The sequence below is a fragment of the Sinohyriopsis cumingii genome, chromosome 4 (genome assembly GCF_028554795.1).
Source record: "Sinohyriopsis cumingii isolate HCF-2022 chromosome 4, ASM2855479v2, whole genome shotgun sequence".
Lineage (NCBI taxonomy): Eukaryota > Metazoa > Mollusca > Bivalvia > Unionida > Unionidae > Sinohyriopsis > Sinohyriopsis cumingii.
The window spans coordinates 56,006,182-56,025,648 of NC_142964.1; the positions used below are offsets into that span (position 1 = coordinate 56,006,182).

At 35.3% G+C, this 19,467-nt stretch overlaps 1 protein-coding gene across 1 annotated transcript in view; it reads left to right on the plus strand.

Moving 5' to 3' along the window:
• Positions 1-19,467, plus strand: part of LOC149801206 (small ribosomal subunit protein mS35-like) — a 41,102-nt gene that overhangs the window by 13,448 nt on the left and 8,187 nt on the right. Inside the window, exons 3-7 of the mRNA XM_089955261.1 lie at positions 3,933-4,055; positions 7,764-7,884; positions 8,421-8,560; positions 11,399-11,508; positions 16,245-16,314. Coding sequence (XP_089811387.1) covers positions 3,933-4,055; positions 7,764-7,884; positions 8,421-8,560; positions 11,399-11,508; positions 16,245-16,314 — 564 coding nt within the window. The remainder of the gene's footprint in view (positions 1-3,932; positions 4,056-7,763; positions 7,885-8,420; positions 8,561-11,398; positions 11,509-16,244; positions 16,315-19,467) is intronic.

Below are 19,467 nucleotides of genomic sequence, written 5' to 3' on the forward strand. Positions count from 1 at the left end.
TGAAGTTGACTAGTGTGGAGTCTGGGCCTTTAATTTTGTTGTTGCTTGGCTATGAATGTGTGTTAACACAAACACACACACACATACAAATCTATTTATAAATATATTATTGCACTCATTATATATTTGTATCTTAGAGTGCCATGAGGTTGATTAAGTTATGAAGTTACCTTCATTAAATAAAGTTTTTATGATGATGATTATTATTATTATTATTATTATTATTATTATTATTATTTGAAGAAGTTCTTAATATCAGAGATGGTTTAAACAATCAGCACTTAAAGGATAAAATGCTCTTAACATGAACCCCCAGAAATTATTTTTGCCCAGTAGAACATCAGTCTCTTCAAGTGACTCTTGTTTGTAAATTACTGTCATTTTAAAAGAAAAAGTCTTAAATATTCTTAATACACTGTACCTTGATTTTTCCACAATAATGAAAGTGATTGCTATATGCATGCCATACTGTGTCAGCAAGAAAATGACACTTGTTACCTATTGACTTATTGGTATTGCATCCTTTGTTTAACATGACCCTTATAAAATCATGGCAACTAATATCAATTCCAGGTTGCAAATTTTAGAACTGCCAGTAAAGGTGCTAATTTGCATTGAATTATTTTTAATACGTACATTTCATAAATATTAAATATAAGTACTAATTTATATACTCGCTAAATTTGCTAAAATTACATGCTTTCTAAAATTATTTGATTTACAATACTTTATTTGCTATGTACAGCAGTTGATTTTTGTTTGAACAAAGGATGTGTATTACTGGGTTTATTAAAAACTTTTAACCTCCTGGAGTTGTAAGCAGATAAAAAAAAACTTCCACAATTGCACAGTTGAGCATTTAATCAAAGAATATATAGTTTGAAAAAAAGAGCAAAATTGTGGATGAGGTGAATTAGTAAAGAAATCAGTAAATGAAAGGTGTAAGCTTAAGCAAATTAATCAGTTGCCATTTTGCTCACATTGCTGTATATTTACTTGTCTTCTTTGATTGGCTTTCTATCAGTCATCTCTTAGAAAAATGAGTGAAGGACTCTCAGGAAAAATCATCTCATGGAAGTCCTGCATGAGTTATATATTGAACAATAATTGCCAAACCATGATAATATGAGATACAAAAAGGCCAGTCAGTTTGGATTCTTATGGTCAAAGGTCAAGGTAACTTTTAGCTACATAAGGGATAGAATTTCCAAATGATAGCTCTTACGCAACTGTTTTTACCTTCACTAACCTTAACAAGTTGGTTGCACTTGATAATACAAAAATGTCTGTTGATTTCAAAGTCAAAAAGTCAAGGTGAATGTCATTTGTGATTAAAAGAATAAAGATGGCAACCATATTGTGTATTGTTTGTGGAACTTGTTGTAACAAGATAACCGGGTGGGATTTCCGGATTCACAACAGAACACTTTTGACGATGATTTAAATACATTGTTTAAAAATGAATGACTTGAATGAGCAATTAATTATGAATAATGTGTGCGTATATATAATCCAAATATTGGATTAATTAACATAAGAACGCACAGACTTAATAATGAAAAATATAAATAGATTAATTTACAAAATACAAAGACAAGGGGTGAATAGTTCACAGTGATTTCACAATGAAAAAATGGATATAGTTTACTCAGCTTGTAAACAATGTAGAGTTTTAATCATGTAGTTAAATGAATTCACTCAGATGGTGAAATTATGCAAACAAAAAGGGACAGATATACAACTTATCTTTACAGTCCTGAAAGATAAAATGGGCTTTACAAACCCCAAAATTAGCCCACGGCTAAAAGATTATATATAAGGAGATACACTCCATCATCAGCACACTTTATTTCAGCTCCATGGCTGCTACAGTTAACTCTGGTTGGCTTTACAGCTTGTACCATGTTGACCTTGATCACTCTGATAACTTTGAATGCTCAGGTCACTCTGGTGATTCTAGACACTCTTGACACTCTAGACACTCTGGACAGGTCTACACAACTGAAAATATATCCAATACCATGTACTATACATGACACGGGCATATAAAGTAAAACGTAATGACGTTATGCTCGGTAAGTTATACAGATTACATTACCAGCACAATAATTACAAAACAACAGGTTCATAAATAAGCCTGAGCCTGCTCGGTATGAATCCTACTGTACTAAACATTTCTTAAAAACATAGCCTTATATTACTAATATAAATCCTCGCAAACAAGAATAAAAATATGTGCATTATACTGCGTAAACCAAAGCTATATAGCAAACATACAAAAATAAACGTGGTAATACAATAGTTATAATTTAATACAAGAAATTAATAAACTTACATACCTCTACAGCTGAAGATGTGCAAGTCCTTAAAGTAGACCTCTTACTGACAAGAGTATTCGTAATGTAAAGAATTTTACCTACGGTGAGGTGTTTATACACAGATATAGTCTGTGCATTGTAGGCATTCGGTTTTTCCTGTCGAGAGCACTTCGCATGTGCCACATAGGATGAACTGAACTCACTATTTCGAAATACAACACAATATAAATAAATCACCCTCGGGTATTGTTGTACACAAAAAATGAAACCTGAATACATGTATTTAATAAATAAAAGAATGTATACAATTCCGTGACATTTGTTTCCTTGAGAAATGTGAAACTTTTGTAAAATGGTCTTTGCAAAACCACTAGCACACCTTTCTTAACTCTAGATACTTTTTGATGTATGCATGAAGTGTTGTTTCACTGTACATTGCATAGGTATTCAGGTATGTCATTTATCACAGGGTTACATAAATGGGGTATATACTTTTGATGCTTTTATTGGTATGCATGAAGTGTTGTTTCACTGTACAATGCATAGGTATTCAGGTATGTCATTTGTCACAGGGTTACATAAATGGGATATATTCTCTTTTGATAAAAATTAGACACTTGAATGAGATTTTTGTATTCATACCTTTATAATCATTGTAGGCATTATTTACATGAAGTATAAGCTTTCTAGACCATGATCAAATTGTCATCCAAATATTTTCTTTTTAGTGAAAACTATAGCAACTGAAAATGCTTCTTGGTGTTCACTTTTTTAATTTTTCTCATTTTTCTTTTCCTTTTATTTATCAAAACCTAATTTTCTTTGACTGGCTGCACAATGCACATGTTTTCTGATTTATATACAATTGCATTTGATCTCTATTTACATACGCATTTTGTTTGCAACATACTGTATGTTAGCTCACTTGGTCACATGACAGTATAAATTCAAGCTATCAAAAGCCAGATTAATTCTAAATTACGAGGTCCTGTAAACATTTAATTAAGGAGTCAACTTTTTTCAAGTAATCTAGAAGCAGTGTTTTTTTTCTTCACTATTTGACATAATATCTGGGCCTTGATCATTTGGGAAGGTTCAAGTTATTAAATGTAGGATGCATTTATTTATCTGTTTTTAACTCCTTTCAATGATTTATTGCACTTTCAGTGATTTATTACATGAAATCAAACATTTCGGCTACATAAGGCATGCCTTCTTAAAGTAGTTTTTATGACCAGGTAGTCTTTTTAAACAGATATTTTTGTCAGTTGATGATTAAATGGGAACTACAGATCTTGGTCTTAATACATAAATGTCCTGATGTACTGCATGAAGTTTGAATGTAAATTTATATTGAAAAGCTTCCACGTATCTAAATGGAGAGTCAGAGTATTTATAGCAAATGGTGGGGAAGGTAATTGTTTGGAAAATTGCTTTCAGTCAGAGTATTTGTTACCCTAATTTCAATGAGAGAAAGGCACTGACATACAAATTAACAATATGTGCTATTTATATGATTGATTTTTATATACATACCATTACCATAGAGAGGTGACCACTCAAGTAAATTTATCTTTTGTCTTTGTTTTGTCTGATAATTTTTCTCTCTTTCAGTATGAGGCCCAACCACGATTTAAACAGATGTTACCAGACCAGGACTGGACAAAGGTTTGGCCAGGACCAGCCACATTCAAATGGTCAGTTGTCCCTTTTCCTGTTAGACAAGGATTTATACCCGTAAGTTGAAAATTGATAAGTTATAAGAAGGATAGTACCATTCATTTTTATATAACAAATGTTAAACATTATTTGATACCGCTTCAGTGACCTAAGTGATTAGTCATACCAAAGACTTATAAAAATGTCACTGACAGTTTACTCGCTTGGCACTCAGCACTAAGAGTTAAGTGTTAGAACTGGTCTTTATGGTGTCAGGATAATGTAAGTAGGTGGGACATGATGCTACATGTCAATGGTTTGATGCCCCAGTGCTAGACATCACTATAAACTGCCACATGCCATACTGCAGACATCTTAACGATATGACTGAATTTTTTTAAAGCTACATTAAAAATAAATACACACCCACACCACACACATATTGGAACATATCAGCCCTAATGGTAGGCTTTGTAGATGAGACAAATGTGCCGTGTCTAGCACTCATTCCATTGAGTTTAATATACTGCAATATTAGAAAATGTTGGCCACTACATTTGTTTATACCTTATGAGTTTGCATCTGAGGGTACATTACAGCAACAGTAAGCAGTTTTTCAAATACTTTATTATTAATCCTGCCTAGACTGTTTTTATTGTTGTTGTTGTGGATTCATGGACTCTGGAAAACTGCCAAGAATAGAGACTAAAGCTGCTACAAAAGAGTATAGGTTGGAAGAATGTTGTATGTAAGGGGAGAGTGAGAACAGATAATATATTTCATATACTGTAACTGTATTTTCGAAATTCAAGCATGACAGCATTCTTTATGGAACAGTATTATTTTTGTAACAGCTTCAATAATTGCTGCATACTTTGATAACATTTAAATCTTTACAACTTACTGATGTACCACCTGTACACTGTAATGGCAACATTTGATGTCATTATGTATGCAGACCTGTTTCACTGTTTCTTCGAAATTAACAAAGTCTATATGTCATATATATCAAAACTAATGGCAGGAAATTAATATTCAGCTTGAAACAGATAATGCATCAAAACATCACTAAACAGGTGAGAATAGGTAAACAACAGCAAATCTAATTTTTCTGCTTTAGATGTAAACAGGTGAGAATAGGTAAACAACAGCAAATCTAATTTTTCTGCTTTAGATGTAAACAGAAAACTAAAATTTTTACTCAGTTTGAAACACAATTGGTTCATTCCTGGTGATATACTATACGGAAGCAGACATGGCATATATGGATATTGCACACACAGTAAACATTTCATGATGAACCTTTCTCTGAAAACATGGCTTACACCTTTTCTTTAACTGTATGTGTATGCTCTGGCTGATTAGATAGCGCAAGAATCTCCCTGGAACCACCATTTTCCCTCACAGTTAACTGCTTTCTTCCACAAAAGTTAGCACTTAGATCTCTCTCCAGTTCTAGGATTAATTTTTCATGTATGTATCGAGCCCTGCTTACCTGTCTGGTTGATACCTATCTGATTGTCTGGTTGATACCTGTCTGGTTGTCTGGATGATACCTGTCTGGTTGTCTGGTTGATACCTTCCAGGTTGTCTGGTTGATACCTTTCTGGTTGTCTGGTGATACCTGTCTAGTTGTCTGGATGATACCTGTCTGGTTGATACCTGTTTGTAAATCAGATAAGTATTAACCTGACAGTAATCAATAATCAATAATGAACCAAAGAATGTGACATGTATTTTTTGCTTGATTGTCAGCATATTGTTTTCTCCACCGGTCATGCATATCTACTCCATTCATTCATATGCTTATTTACAGATTGATTGCTTATGGCTGGGTCATACTCCATTCGTATGCCTATTGTACAGATTGATTGCTTTTGGCTGGGTCACATAGCTATTCCATTCATATGCCTATTTTACAGATTGATTGCTTTTGGCTGGGTCATACTCCATTCATATGCCTATTGTACAGATTGTTTGCTTTTGGCTGGGTCACATATCTACTCCATTCATATGCCAGTTGTACAGATTGATTGCTTTTGACTGGGTCACATATCTACTCCATTCATATGCCTATTGTACAGATTGTTTGCTTTTGGCTGGGTCATACTCCATTCATATGCCTATTGTGCAGATTGATTGCTTTTGGCTGGGTCACATATCTACTCCATTCATATGCCTGTTGTACAGAATGATTGCTTTTGGCTGGGTCACATATCTACTCCATTCATATGCCTATTGTACAGATTGATTGCTTTTGGCTGGGTCCTACTCCATTCATATACCTTTTGTACAGATTTATTGCTTTTGGCTGGGTCCTACTCCATTCATATGTCTATTGTACAGATTGATGGCTTTTGGCTGGGTTATACTCCATTCATATGTCATTTGTACAGATTGATGGCTTTTGGCTGGGTCATACTCCATTTATATGCCTTTTGTACAGATTTATTGCTTTTGGCTGGGTCATACTCCATTCATATGTCTATTGTACAGATTGATTGCTTACGGCTGGGTCATACTCCATTCATATGCTTATTGTACAGATTGATGGCTTTTGGCTGGGTCATACTCCATTCATATGCCTTTTGTACAGATTGATTGCTTTTGGCTGGGTCACATTGACTTTTTCTCTGTCCATCTGTCACACACAGATTACATAATTATCATTATCATATAGCAACAGCAACAGTATTTTGTTGTCGTTCCTAGCAGTGACTGCAATAAATGTTTTGTTGTCATTCCTAGCAATGATTGCAATAAATGTTTTGTTGTCATTCCTAGCAGTGATTGCAATAAATGTTTTGTTGTCATTCCTAGCAGTGACTGCAATAAATGTTTTGTTGTCATTCCTAGCAATGATTGCAATAAATGTTTTGTTGTCATTCCTAGCAGTGATTGCAATAAATGTTTTGTTGTCATTCCTAGCAGTGACTGCAATAAATGTTTTGTTGTCATTCCTAGCAGTGACTGCAATAAATGTTTTGTTGTCATTCCTAGCAGTGATTGCAATAGATGTTTTATTGTCATTCCTAGCAGTGATTGCAATAAATGTTTTGTTGTCATTCCTAGCAGTGATTGCAATAAATGTTTTGTTGTCATTCCTAGCAGTGATTGCAATAAATTGCTTCATATAGGTTGTGGAATCTGACTCTGAATCACTGACTTCTTTTTCCTGTGTGATGGTGGAAGATCTTTTTGATTGACACATGTAGTGCCAAAGGTGTAATGTTATCTTTCAGGTCTTCAGGAAGGGTAATATGGGGAAAGTACCTATGGAAGTATAAACGATTTTTTTCCCCAGCCAGATCTCATGATACCAACTGGCTGAAAATAAGAATGCCCCACCTTTTTTTAGCAAAGTCTATACCTAAATTTACGACTTTTTATATTTGTCAATTTTCATCATTATGGATATGAAGTACTCGTCAGACATCATCATGGAAGGGAAAAGGCACATTGTAAGTAAGCAAGAGAGGCATCAGAATCTTCCTTAATTGTAAAGAGTTAAATGATTTCAGTTTGGATCTTTTCACAACCTGATGATTAAGGGGTACCAAAAACTAGCATTTTCTCTCAAAACATTGGTTGGCAAATTAGCAGGAATCTTACTTTATTTATCTGGCCTTCTATCCACCAATACTGTGACATGATTTGTGTCAGTTAGCTTGACTGCCAGAGAGAGAGGAGAATATCCCAAAAGGTATGCGAGTTTGACATTTTTTGGGGCAAATTGAGTTTGTTGAATGTGAGAGGATTATTCATGGACTATGAGAATCATTTCAGAGACCAACAATAGCTGATGGTGTACCACCAGGGAAATATGCCAATACTGAGTTGATAAAGATCCCCAACTTCCTGCATCTGACCCCAGGACACATCCAGCAACACTGCCAAGCGATCAGAAGTGAGTAGAAAGCTTCATATCCTGGAGTCCAACGTCAGAGATTATGTTCACCCCTCTAAAAAAATAATAATAGTTTCTGTACATTAAGTTTAGTTCAAGATCAAGTACCTTGACCATAGGTCATAGTTCAAGATCAAGTACTTTGACCATAGGTCAAAGTCATTTTGATACATCAGTCAATGATCTCAAGAATCAACCCTGTCCTATAGTGCCTTCATAGATGATATTGAAATGCAGGGCAGGGGAATAATGGGCCATTTACGATATTCTTATTTCCGGTAGCAAACATTTACCATTTTTATTCCTTTTGCTTTTAAAAGATCTACATTAAAGAAGGTAAATATTTCTATTTAAAAATATGATGAGCATTTATGGGTGAAAACAACCTTTGTATAATTCTCGGGTTTTGGGAGTTTTGGGAATTCTTAAGTGCTAGATGAGCTTAATTAGGATGCAGATTGGACATATTTTTAGTAGAAATTGTCTCCCATAAACATTCATTATCTCTGTACAGTAAGATTTGTCTCCCATTACAGAGTTCTGCACACCTTGGCCAGTTGGTTTGGAATCAGATCAGAAGTGCCATAAACATTTCCCACTGGAAGTTGTGACACAAGATTATTGTTTCTCAGGCTCTTCTATACGTGATGCAAGAGCCCGATGTGCCACAGTTAAGGTATATGCCCTTAGAATCCTTCCTCTAAATATCCATAATCATAAGTTAGTGAAGTGTAGCTGTATATTAAATTATATGTGCCCACAAAATTGTGTCCCTTATGCTCTGGAATCCTTTATTTATAGGTACAATTTCTGTATAAAATTAAAAAGTTGTTTTAATAAAGTTATCCTGATGATGATGAAAACGAAAAGGCATTCAGTTATAAAAGTAAATGATCACTGATAACATTAATACCTTGACGGCAGAACCTCTAATTAAAGTAACTGATCACTGATAACATTAATACCTTGACAGCAGAACCTCTAATTAAAGTAACTGATCACTGATAACATTAATACCTTGACAGCAGAACCTCTAATTAAAGTAACTGATCACTGATAACATTAATACCTTGACGGCAGAACCTCTAATTAAAGTAACTGATCACTGATAACATTAATACCTTAACGGCAGAACCTCTAATTAAAGTAACTGATCACTGATAACATTAATACCTTGACAGCAGAACCTCTAGTTAAAGTAACTGATCACTGATAACATTAATACCTTGATGGCAGAACCTCTAATTAAAGTAACTGATAACATTAATCCCTTGACAGCAGAACCTCTAATTAAAGGAGAAATATTCTAATACTGGAGGAAAGTTTTAATTGAAGGAAGTGAAGTTCTTACAAAGAGGATAAATAAATATTACCATGGTTAATTTTGCAATTTATATTCTAATACTTATACTTGTGATCTTCAGATATAAATGTGAATGTTTTATGATAGATGTATATCTATATTGCTATGTGAAATTATTTTTGGATGAATGAATACAATACATGTACAGTGATTCTAGGTATTTTTCCTTCTTAAGTAGTGTGGAATTTTAACCTTCCAAAATGTTCCTTTGCACAAACCTGTTATGATAGGCCACATGTGGTCTCACGTGACAGGTTTTATTGTATCACTTAAATAATCGTCATCACTTTGAGTATAGCATTTGAAAACTGAGCATCACTCAAATGCTCCATATTACTGAGTGTATCATTTGAATATTCAGCATGACTCGAGTACAGCACTTGAAAACTGAGCATCATTCAAATGCTCCATATTACTGGGTGTATCACTTGAATATTCAGCATGACTTGAGTACAGCACTTGAAAACTGAGCATCATTCAAATGCTCCATATTACTGGGTGCATCACTTGAATATTCAGCATGACTTGAGTATGTCACTCAAATACTCAGCATGACTTGAGTATGTCACTTGAAAACTTAGCATCACTCAAATGCACCATATCACGTTTTTTTTTTTTTTTTTTTTTTTTTTTTTTTTTTTTTTTTTTTTTTTTTTTTATTCCTTCTACTTGCTCACAAAAAAAGAATGGCAAGCTAAAACTATTATTGCAATAGTCAATCAGAAACAAATGAAATTATCACCGCTCCAAATTGCCGTTGATTTTCATGCTGTTATAAGAACATGTGAATAAGGTTTAACAACATGATCTCATTTATGTTGGTGACCCAACAATACACTTATAACATTCTGAATCACTGCAAGGAAAATAGTTCCATTATTGCAGCCCTTAATTTTTCAAAGCTGGGAGTCACATAACTATATTCCACTAAAAGTGCATGAAAATTGTGTTTGATCATTCACACTTTTATTTCAAGATTTTTTACTTTGTTCACAAAATAAAATATCTAATGCCAGTGTTATAGTTTATGCAGAGCAAAATAATCAGCACTCTTACGGCAGATTCATAAAAGTATTCTTTATGGACAGGTGTCCTTTTGGGCATACAATACAGTATGTGTTTTCATGTGAACTTTAAGATTAGTATTTTGAGTAAACCTCTTATCACAAACTTTACACCTGAATGGCAGAACGACTATTTAAATGTAAAGTCTGTGATAAAATGTTTAGTGAAAATAGTAAACTCAAGGTGCACATGATGATTCATTCAGGAGAAAAACCATTTAAATGTGAAGTGTGTGATAAACGGTTTAATCAGAGTGGAACACTGAAGGTGCATATGAGGGTACATACTGGAGAAAAGCCATTCAAATGTGAAGTTTGTGATAAAATGTTTAGCGAGAGTGGAAGTCTGAAGGTGCACAGCAGGATACATGCAAAAGAAAAACCATTTATGTGTGAAGTTTGTGGTAACAAGTTTAGTGATATAAAATATTTGAAGACCCATATGAGGATACACACTAAAGAAACGCACCATATCACTTGAGTATGTCACTCAGAGACTCAACATCACTCAAATAGTATCATTCAATTAATTCATATTTGAATGATTAGGATCACTTGACTGATTCCGATGTAATGTAAATCGTTGTGTAACTCAAAACAGCCAGAAACTTTACCCAAATTTTTCTGCTTAAATACTCTGATTTTTCAAAGTTCCATTGTATTTGTATTATTATTATTATTATTATTGACTCAGATAACCAACCCAATGTTTGGTTTTTATCTGTCTTCACTTCCAGAGCCAGATGATTCTGTCCAGCGGTGAAATTACAGTGCCCATGTTAATCTGAGTAATTTACAGTAACAAAGAAACAGTCCAGTACAGTATATTCAAACACCTTAGCAAATAGACATTTACAGTTGTGGCTGTATTTTCCCACTGAAGAATACCATTGATGAAATACTATGAATTTTTCCAAGTTTATCTTCCATAAATTGACCTTGATTTGTGAAAAACATGAAATTGGTGTGCTTGTAATTTGACAGTCCTAATTATCAGTATGGATCAAGATTCCTGACAAAAGCTGTGAATTTTATTCTCCAGGTGAAGATGTCTCTGCCATCAGAAAATCTTTGATTTTATTTTCAGTTCAAGTTGTCTGATCTTGACTTGGATTATCATGCCAGAGATAAATTTATTCGTCTTGTTGGACCAAGATACGATAAGAATACAGATGAAGTGACCCTTACAGCAGACAGGTATCTTGTTTTGGTGATAATCTTCATGAATCATCATCATTAATCTGAATTAAGTCTAGACTTGTTTTGGTGATAATCTTCATGAATCGTCTTCATTTAATCTGAATTAAGTCTTGACTTGCTTTTGATCTGGACTGCAGCTTCCAATCACTTTCGACAAGTCTGTGAATTCATTTATTGCTGTGGACTAAGATAATTTTTATACATTTGCTGTAAGGCAAATCATATCATTTTGTGATGTTGTGCATCCATCAGTCCATATGTACACACAAACATCTGTCTGTTTTCCATTTCAAGTTCTCCATGACATACCAAGAAGCTTACACTTTGAGCATTGAAGAAACCTTTCAATTTCTGGCTCAAAAGTCAAAAGTCAGGGTCACAGTGATTGAAAGAGGGAGGACTGTTTCCACACAATAACTTGACTTGTATATCAGATACAAAACTTTGTAAATGGCTTGCATTTGAGCTTAGAAGGACACCTGTTGATTTGGGGGTTGAAGGTATATGTCACATTCCTTTGAAAAATAATGATTTCTGCAAAATAACAAGTCTCAAAACTCAGAATCAAATTTCAATGTAAGGAAGATGCAGGCTTTCCTGCTCAGAATCAAACATCAATGTAAGGAAGATGCAAGCTTTCCTGCTCAGAATCAAATATCAATGTAGGGAAGATGCAGGCTTTCCTGCACAGAATCAAATATCAATGTAGGGAAGATGCAGGCTTTCCTGCACAGAATCAAATTTCAATGTAAGGAAGATGCAGGCTTTCCTGCTCAGAATCAAATTTCAATGTAAGGAAGATGCAAGCTTTCCTGCTCAGAATCAAATATCAATGTAGGGATGATGCAGGCTTTCCTGCTCAGAATCAAATATCAATGTAAGGAAGATGCAGGCTTTTCCTGCTCAGAATCATATTTCAATGTAAGGAAGATGCAGGCTTTCCTGCTCAGAATCAAATATCAATGTAAGGAAGATGCAGGCTTTCCTGCTCAGAATCAAATTTCAATGTAAGGAAGATGCAAGCTTTCCTGCTCAGAATCAAATATCAATGTAGGGAAGATGCAGGCTTTCCTGCTCAGAATCAAATATCAATGTAAGGAAGATGCAGGCTTTCCTGCTCAGAATCATATTTCAATGTAAGGAAGATGCAGGCTTTCCTGCTCAGAATCAAATTTCAATGTAAGGAAGATGCAAGCTTTCCTGCTCAGATTCAAATATCAGTGTAGGGAAGATGCAGGCTTTCCTGCACAGAATCAAATATCAACTTCTAGAAAGCGTGTCATATATGAGACAGGGGGGGTTATCTTTTTATCTTTAAGGTCAAGGTCACAGTGTAGTATTTTATGTTTTCCATCAAACTTCTCTTCCACTCTCAAATTTTAGAGCCATTTGAGATTGAGATATAACTTACTATAACTATTATCATCACTAAAAGTTGTGGTGCATAACACGTTGGGGTTCTGTCTTCAAGGTCACATGAGTTTAGGCTTCAGTTACATAAACCTTCTGCTTTCAAATCTAACAGCTTCCTAAGGTAAATGGATGAATCCTAGTATATGTATAGATGCATTGCATATTTGAAGTCTTATCCTCGAGTTGTTGGTCACAGATTAATATTTCAAGGTTTTCTTTTATTCTGTTTATGTTATTAAAGCTGTTGAGGTATAGTAATGAATCATAGTAAATTTTTTTATTCTGAGTTTTATAGCATTTTGATGTATTCCAATCAAGGTTTTATCTTTAATGTCAGGGTCACTTTTTAATGTTTTTGGACCATCTCTACACTTGACTCTAATGCTTGTTAAGTGCCAGTGGCATAGTACACAAATTTCATGCAGTATTGCTAAGCAATGTTGCTTAGTGGCAGTGGCATAGTACACAAATTTCATACAGTATTGCTAAGCAGTGTTGCTTAATGACAGGCATTGTACACAAATTTCATACAGTATTTGCTGAACAATGTTGCTTAGTAACAGGGGCATAGTACACAAATTTCATACAGTATTGCTAAGCAATCTTGGTTAATGACAGGCATTGTACACAAATTTCATGCAGTATTGCTAAGCAATGTTGCTTAGTAACAGGCAAAGTACACAAGTTTCATGCAGTATTTGCTAAGCAGTGTTGCTTAGTAACAGGGGCATAGTACACAAATTCATGTGGTATTAATAAGCAATGCCAGTTAATGATAGTGGCATGGTACAAGTGGCAAGTTAAACAGGTGCTATATCTTTTAGTGCCTGAATATCAAATTAATGAAAGAGTGTTTTTGGTGAATTTATTATGTATCATTTATGGTACTCTTGTTCTGATTTGTCTACTTTGACATTTTCATCAGTATGTGAATTTGTGAATGTGCCTCTGAACTCAAGGGGTTCCCTAGTTTCTTCACAAGCGAGAGGGATGCTCATGGACTAAGGGTGGGCAGCTACAGCTTTACAAATATTGCTGGCTGGAACACTAATGGAGTGGGGTTCCTTGGTTTCTTCACAGGATGGTAATTCTTTATTCGGTCTTTAAATTTTATACTTCATGACAACCACAAAAATCAATTGGCAATACATGAATAAAAGGGAACTCACATTATTGATGCCTGCCCTTTCTACAAATGCCATAATCAAGTAATTGATGCCTGCCCTTTCTACAAATGCCATAATCAAGTAAAATGAATAGTGTCTGTCATGCTTTTTCAGCTTTTGTTTTTGTAAAGTAGTTTCAAAGAATTAGTATTTTCTCCAAATACATTGATAAGGGACATTGATTAACAATACATGAAACTTAAGTACTATCCCACTGTCACCAAGCAGCATCACTTGGCAATACTACATGAAACAAGCGAATGCAGTGAATTTGATTCCCATGCCAGCTAATGTGGGACTATACAAGCTCATAATCATGTAATCTAGCACATGACTTTGAGGATACATTTGTTAAGTTTCATTCTCCCAGCTTAACGAGCATTGGAGTCAAGTGCAGAAAAGGGCCAAAAATCTTTACTCAGTGTGTTATGTACTTCAGGACTAGGTGTGTGAATTTTAAGAAGTTGTCAGATGATATTCACCCCACCTGTGTTACATATGAGGTTCCAATCAGATCAGTACATTTAAGTTGTTCTTGATTTAATGCCATTTAGAAATACATGATAGGCTATGCATGGCAGCCAGTACTGGTTGAAGAAGAGATTACTCTGAAGTTGAATCATATATGGTTCCCCTCTTACAACAGACCGCCTGTGGTTCCCATTTCCATAAACTCGTCTCGAGATGGACCACCTAAGATCACCTGAATAGTCCCATCCCAAGATAGGCTCCTTGTAGACCAGCTGGCAAGACAGACCATTCATAGTATGCCTCATGACTAACAACCCACGGTCCATCTATTAAGAGAGACCACCAGTAGTTCCCCTGCCAAGAGGCTTCTTTCAAGACTGACCAGTTTTAGACCCTCTTCCAAGAGGTTCCTTTTTAGACAGGTCACCCACGATCCTTCTTTGAGGACAGACCGCCCCTTCCCTGCCACTCATGATGTTCCACATGTGGTCCCCAACTCAAGACTGATCATCAATTGTCTTCTCTCATATGGCACATCTCAAAGCAGACTACCATTGGTGCCCTGCTCACTTGGCCCATCTCAACACAGAGAGCCGTGGAAAACTCTCAGAAGGCATCTCATGACAGGTCACCCCATGTTCAGGGGCCACCTTGCAGGATGTCAAGGCATTTTGCCCCCCTTATGAGATGCCATCTGTTTTCAAGGTCGTGACCACTCCGGTGGCCTAGTGGTTAGAGTGTCCGCCTCGGATGCGGGAGGTCGTGGGTTTGATCCCTGGCTGAGTCATACCAAAGACTTACAAAAATGGTACTAACAGCTTCCTCACTTGGCGCTCAGCAATATGAGGTTAGTGTTAGGACTGGTTGGCCTGGTGACAGGATAATGTGCCTGGGTGGGACATCATGCTACATGTCTGCGACATGATGCCCCAGTACTAGACATCACTATAAACTGCCACACTGCAGAAATCGTAGCGATATGACTGAAATATTGTTAAAGCTACATGAAAAAGTCCAAATCACACACACACACACACACACAAACACAGAGTTTTCAAGATCACTGATATTAAGAAGAGGTGGACTTGCATCAGGGAATCACTGTAATTGTATATTTGTGTGTGAAAATTGAAGTTGTCGACAAGTTCATAATGTGGTGTTAAGCTTTTTCACTCGAAAGCTTGAAAAATAATTTTGGGTAGACTTCATTCCCATAGAGTTAATTTGTAGTTGTTTTTGTGGGCTTTAATGCTTTTTTCAGCACAAGATAGGCTATACATGGCGGCCAGTATTAATGGTGGATCAAGAACCTGGAAAGAACGAGCGACCCACAGGAAGCTACTGGCATGTTTTCTCACATACCCACATAGGCCGAACCTGAGACTCAAACCCATGCAGACAGAGGTGAGATGGCAGTGATCCATAGCAGTGAGCGCTTTATTTCACTCAGCCACTCGGGTGTCCTGAGTTAATTTGTAGAAATGTGATTGAGAGAAGGACCAAAGGTTGGATAAATGGAAAAAATTAATCTGTTGTTGCTTGTTGCCTTTTTCACCCTAAGAAATCGATTATACAACATTTTTCTGTTAACTTTTATAAAGTTCTCCTATTCTGCAGCATGTTTGCAAAAGTTATTTTTCTTACAAAATTATATAATCCTAGTTTTATGCTCACTTTTTTCAGATGTCCACTGAAGACACAGAATTATGACTTCATTATCTACTTACTGACAGCTTTGTATCATGAATCATGGGTAAGATAGAGACTTGTGTTGTATTTTTAAAGATACAATTTTTAACTCACCTGTCTGAAGACAGAAAGAGCTTAAGGTATGGTCTTGCATCTGTTGTCCATTGTGCACTACCTTTCCATCCACATTTGCTTCCAAACACTCTAGTTATCCATTGTGCACTACCTTTCCATCCACATTTGCTTCCAAACACTCTAGTTATCCATTGTGCACTACCTTTCCATCCACATTTGCTTCCAAACACTCTAGTGGCTTCATTTCTGAATGTATTTTGATTACACTTGGTATATAGACTTATATTATAAAGATCTCAGACGTTTGATATCAGTGACACCCATGCATATTAATGAGGTAATCTTGTATCTGATTATCTGGCCAACTTAATGCTCAACAGTCTATATATCTTAGTTTTGATCTAGCTCATTATGTTATATCATTAATATCTCTATCAATCCTCATTAGGAGTGAGATCATTGTATTTTTATTAAACAGTTTTGCATGTGATTGGCTGATCTTGCCTGCACTCTGGAGGCTTTATTTTGGAACAGATTTTGATTAAACTTGGTATATAGGCCTATATCATCAAGATCTTGGAAGAATTTGATGATTAACAACATCAGCATATTAAACCTTTAGCTACTACAGCTGTTGTGCAGTTTCACTACTGCTTAGTGCTATCATATCAGTTACTGAGGCTGGTTGCTAGGCTGAATACTAGGGCATCATCAAGGCTAACTACACTAACTGACAATGAAAACATGCTTACGTTTATAATCATTATTTCATTAGTTTTTGATGGATTTCAGTGAAATAAAAAAAACAGCTTACCTTGTATAGTGTCTGTTATTCATATATTTCCACTTTATGTTACAAAGTTGAGAGTGGTACCTCTCAAAACAGTCATTATCCACATGTAAATGACGATGTTTATTCCAAAATATGCCCACATCTCCGTGATGCTGATTTCATAACATTTCAGCCTCAGGTCTTGCTTTTGGTCACCATTTTCTTGACATGATCCTTTGTTTCTTTCGCAAGCTTTTCCACCAGACATTTAGAAAAAACTTGAGAAAAAAATCATTCTCATTGCTTAGTCCAAGCTTGATTTTTGAACCAACATGAGAATCAAAATCATTGATCTCAAACACGGTGAGGTCATAACAACAGCATGCAAGCGGGACTATGTCTGCCTCATCATCCGATTAAAAATCACTTGCATCTGGTGTTGAAACAGGACTAATAACAATATCCGATCCTTTTTCTAAGAATGATCCATTAAACTCTTCTATATCACTTGCATTGAACCCTTTAAAGTTGCTCATATCTGAATCGGAATCCATCTTTGTTTATCTCAACTACACGTGTTCATAAAGTGCAGAAAATCCCCAACAGTGTGTCTAAATTTAACCTCTCAGCTTTCACACTTGTACCAAAATGTTGAGTAAACAGTCCTCTCATTGGTTATGATAATCAAAAATATGTAAACTTCTGTACTTTCAACCAGTCAACGTTTAGTTAACATAGCAGTCACGTCCATATAGATGCAACACTGGGGTTTCGAGTACTGCTGAACTATACGCACATAAGCGACACTGAGGTAGTAAACTAGGCTTATCGACACTGCATATATGCGTCAGTGGGGTTCAGGAGCTATGTGCAGGTGACGCTTAGATGTGGTAGTCGTAGCTAAAGGGTTAAAGAGGAGTTTGAGTGAGCCTTTGATTGACAAAGGTTATTACCACTTGGGAATTTGTTTTATGCAGGTTTTGGTCAAGCCAAGCATATAGTTTTATATCAAGAACTTTGATGTGTTTAAAGATCAGAAGTACGAGGTGATCTTGCATCAGATTGGTAAAGATCGTTGCAGAGACTGCATTGTTAATCAAATTTTGTTCAGAGTTCATATACCTGGTCCTATCATCATTATCTCAAGACTGTTCGAATTATTAATGAGAACTGCACATTAATGAGATGTGATCCGATTTTTATCAAACTTGGGATATTTAGAGGATATCTACATTTCTTTAGTATACTGAAATATTTCATGAATGAAGCAGAAATAATGTGACAGTAGAAAATGTTTTTACCTCATGAATACAAATTTGGAAATGGAGATCTGAATAAGGGCAGATATGCTACCTAAATGTTGGTGATTAAAGTGGTAGACATATATGGCCTTGTAGTTTAATATTTGATAGCATCACTGATTTTGTTCTTGAAACTATTGCAGTATTTTATTGAAGCTTCATTCCTCCCCAAATTTAAAAAGTATGGGGAAAAACGTTTCAGCACCTAACAATGTTAAATGAAGTTCTTTCCACCCAGATCATCCAGTTTAGCAGTTTATTTTTTGGGACACCCTTGCATTGTGGTCTACAAATAGTACTATTTATGCTCCATGATGTGGGGATTATTTTTTGGGACACCCTTACATTGTGGTCTAAAAATAGTATTATTTATGTTCCATGATGTGGGGATTATTTTTTGGGACACCCTTGCATTGTTTTCTGAAAATAGTATTATTTATGCTCCATGATGTGGGGATTTTGATAGTGAGACTTGCTTTCCCTTAATTGGAAACAGAGTTCAGATTATAGTCTTGAATTTATGCAATACACATTCCAGGGTTTGGGCCTGGGACAATTATCTTATAGCTGTACATGAACAGTTAGATCTTTTGTTTACAAGCTCATGAGTTGATTATTTGTAGACTGTCTACAGTTGCCACACTGATCATGTCACTGCTTGTTGACATTGTTATGTGAATGCAAGACAAACAGTGCTTTGGGAAACACCCCACCATATATAAATATTAAATGGTCAGCCCAATATTTTAGGTCCACATTTGGATCAACTCTTTCTGTTTTGACCATGTTGTTTCTTTGTTTAAAGTATTTTCACCAAAATTCACTGAGAGCATCAAAAAATCATGTTAACACCATTATCTCATATTTTATGTTTTGTGATGCAGCTTTAAAATATTTTGGGATGTTTTTGATATCTCAACATACATTCAGCAAATTTTGAATGACAGTTTCATTCAGCAAGTTCAAAGGTTTCATTGTTTTCCAAAAGTAGTTTTTAAATAAAACATAAACTATTGCAACTGTGGTTTTTACCAGAAAATGGAAGCAGGGATGATGTGAAAAACAAATT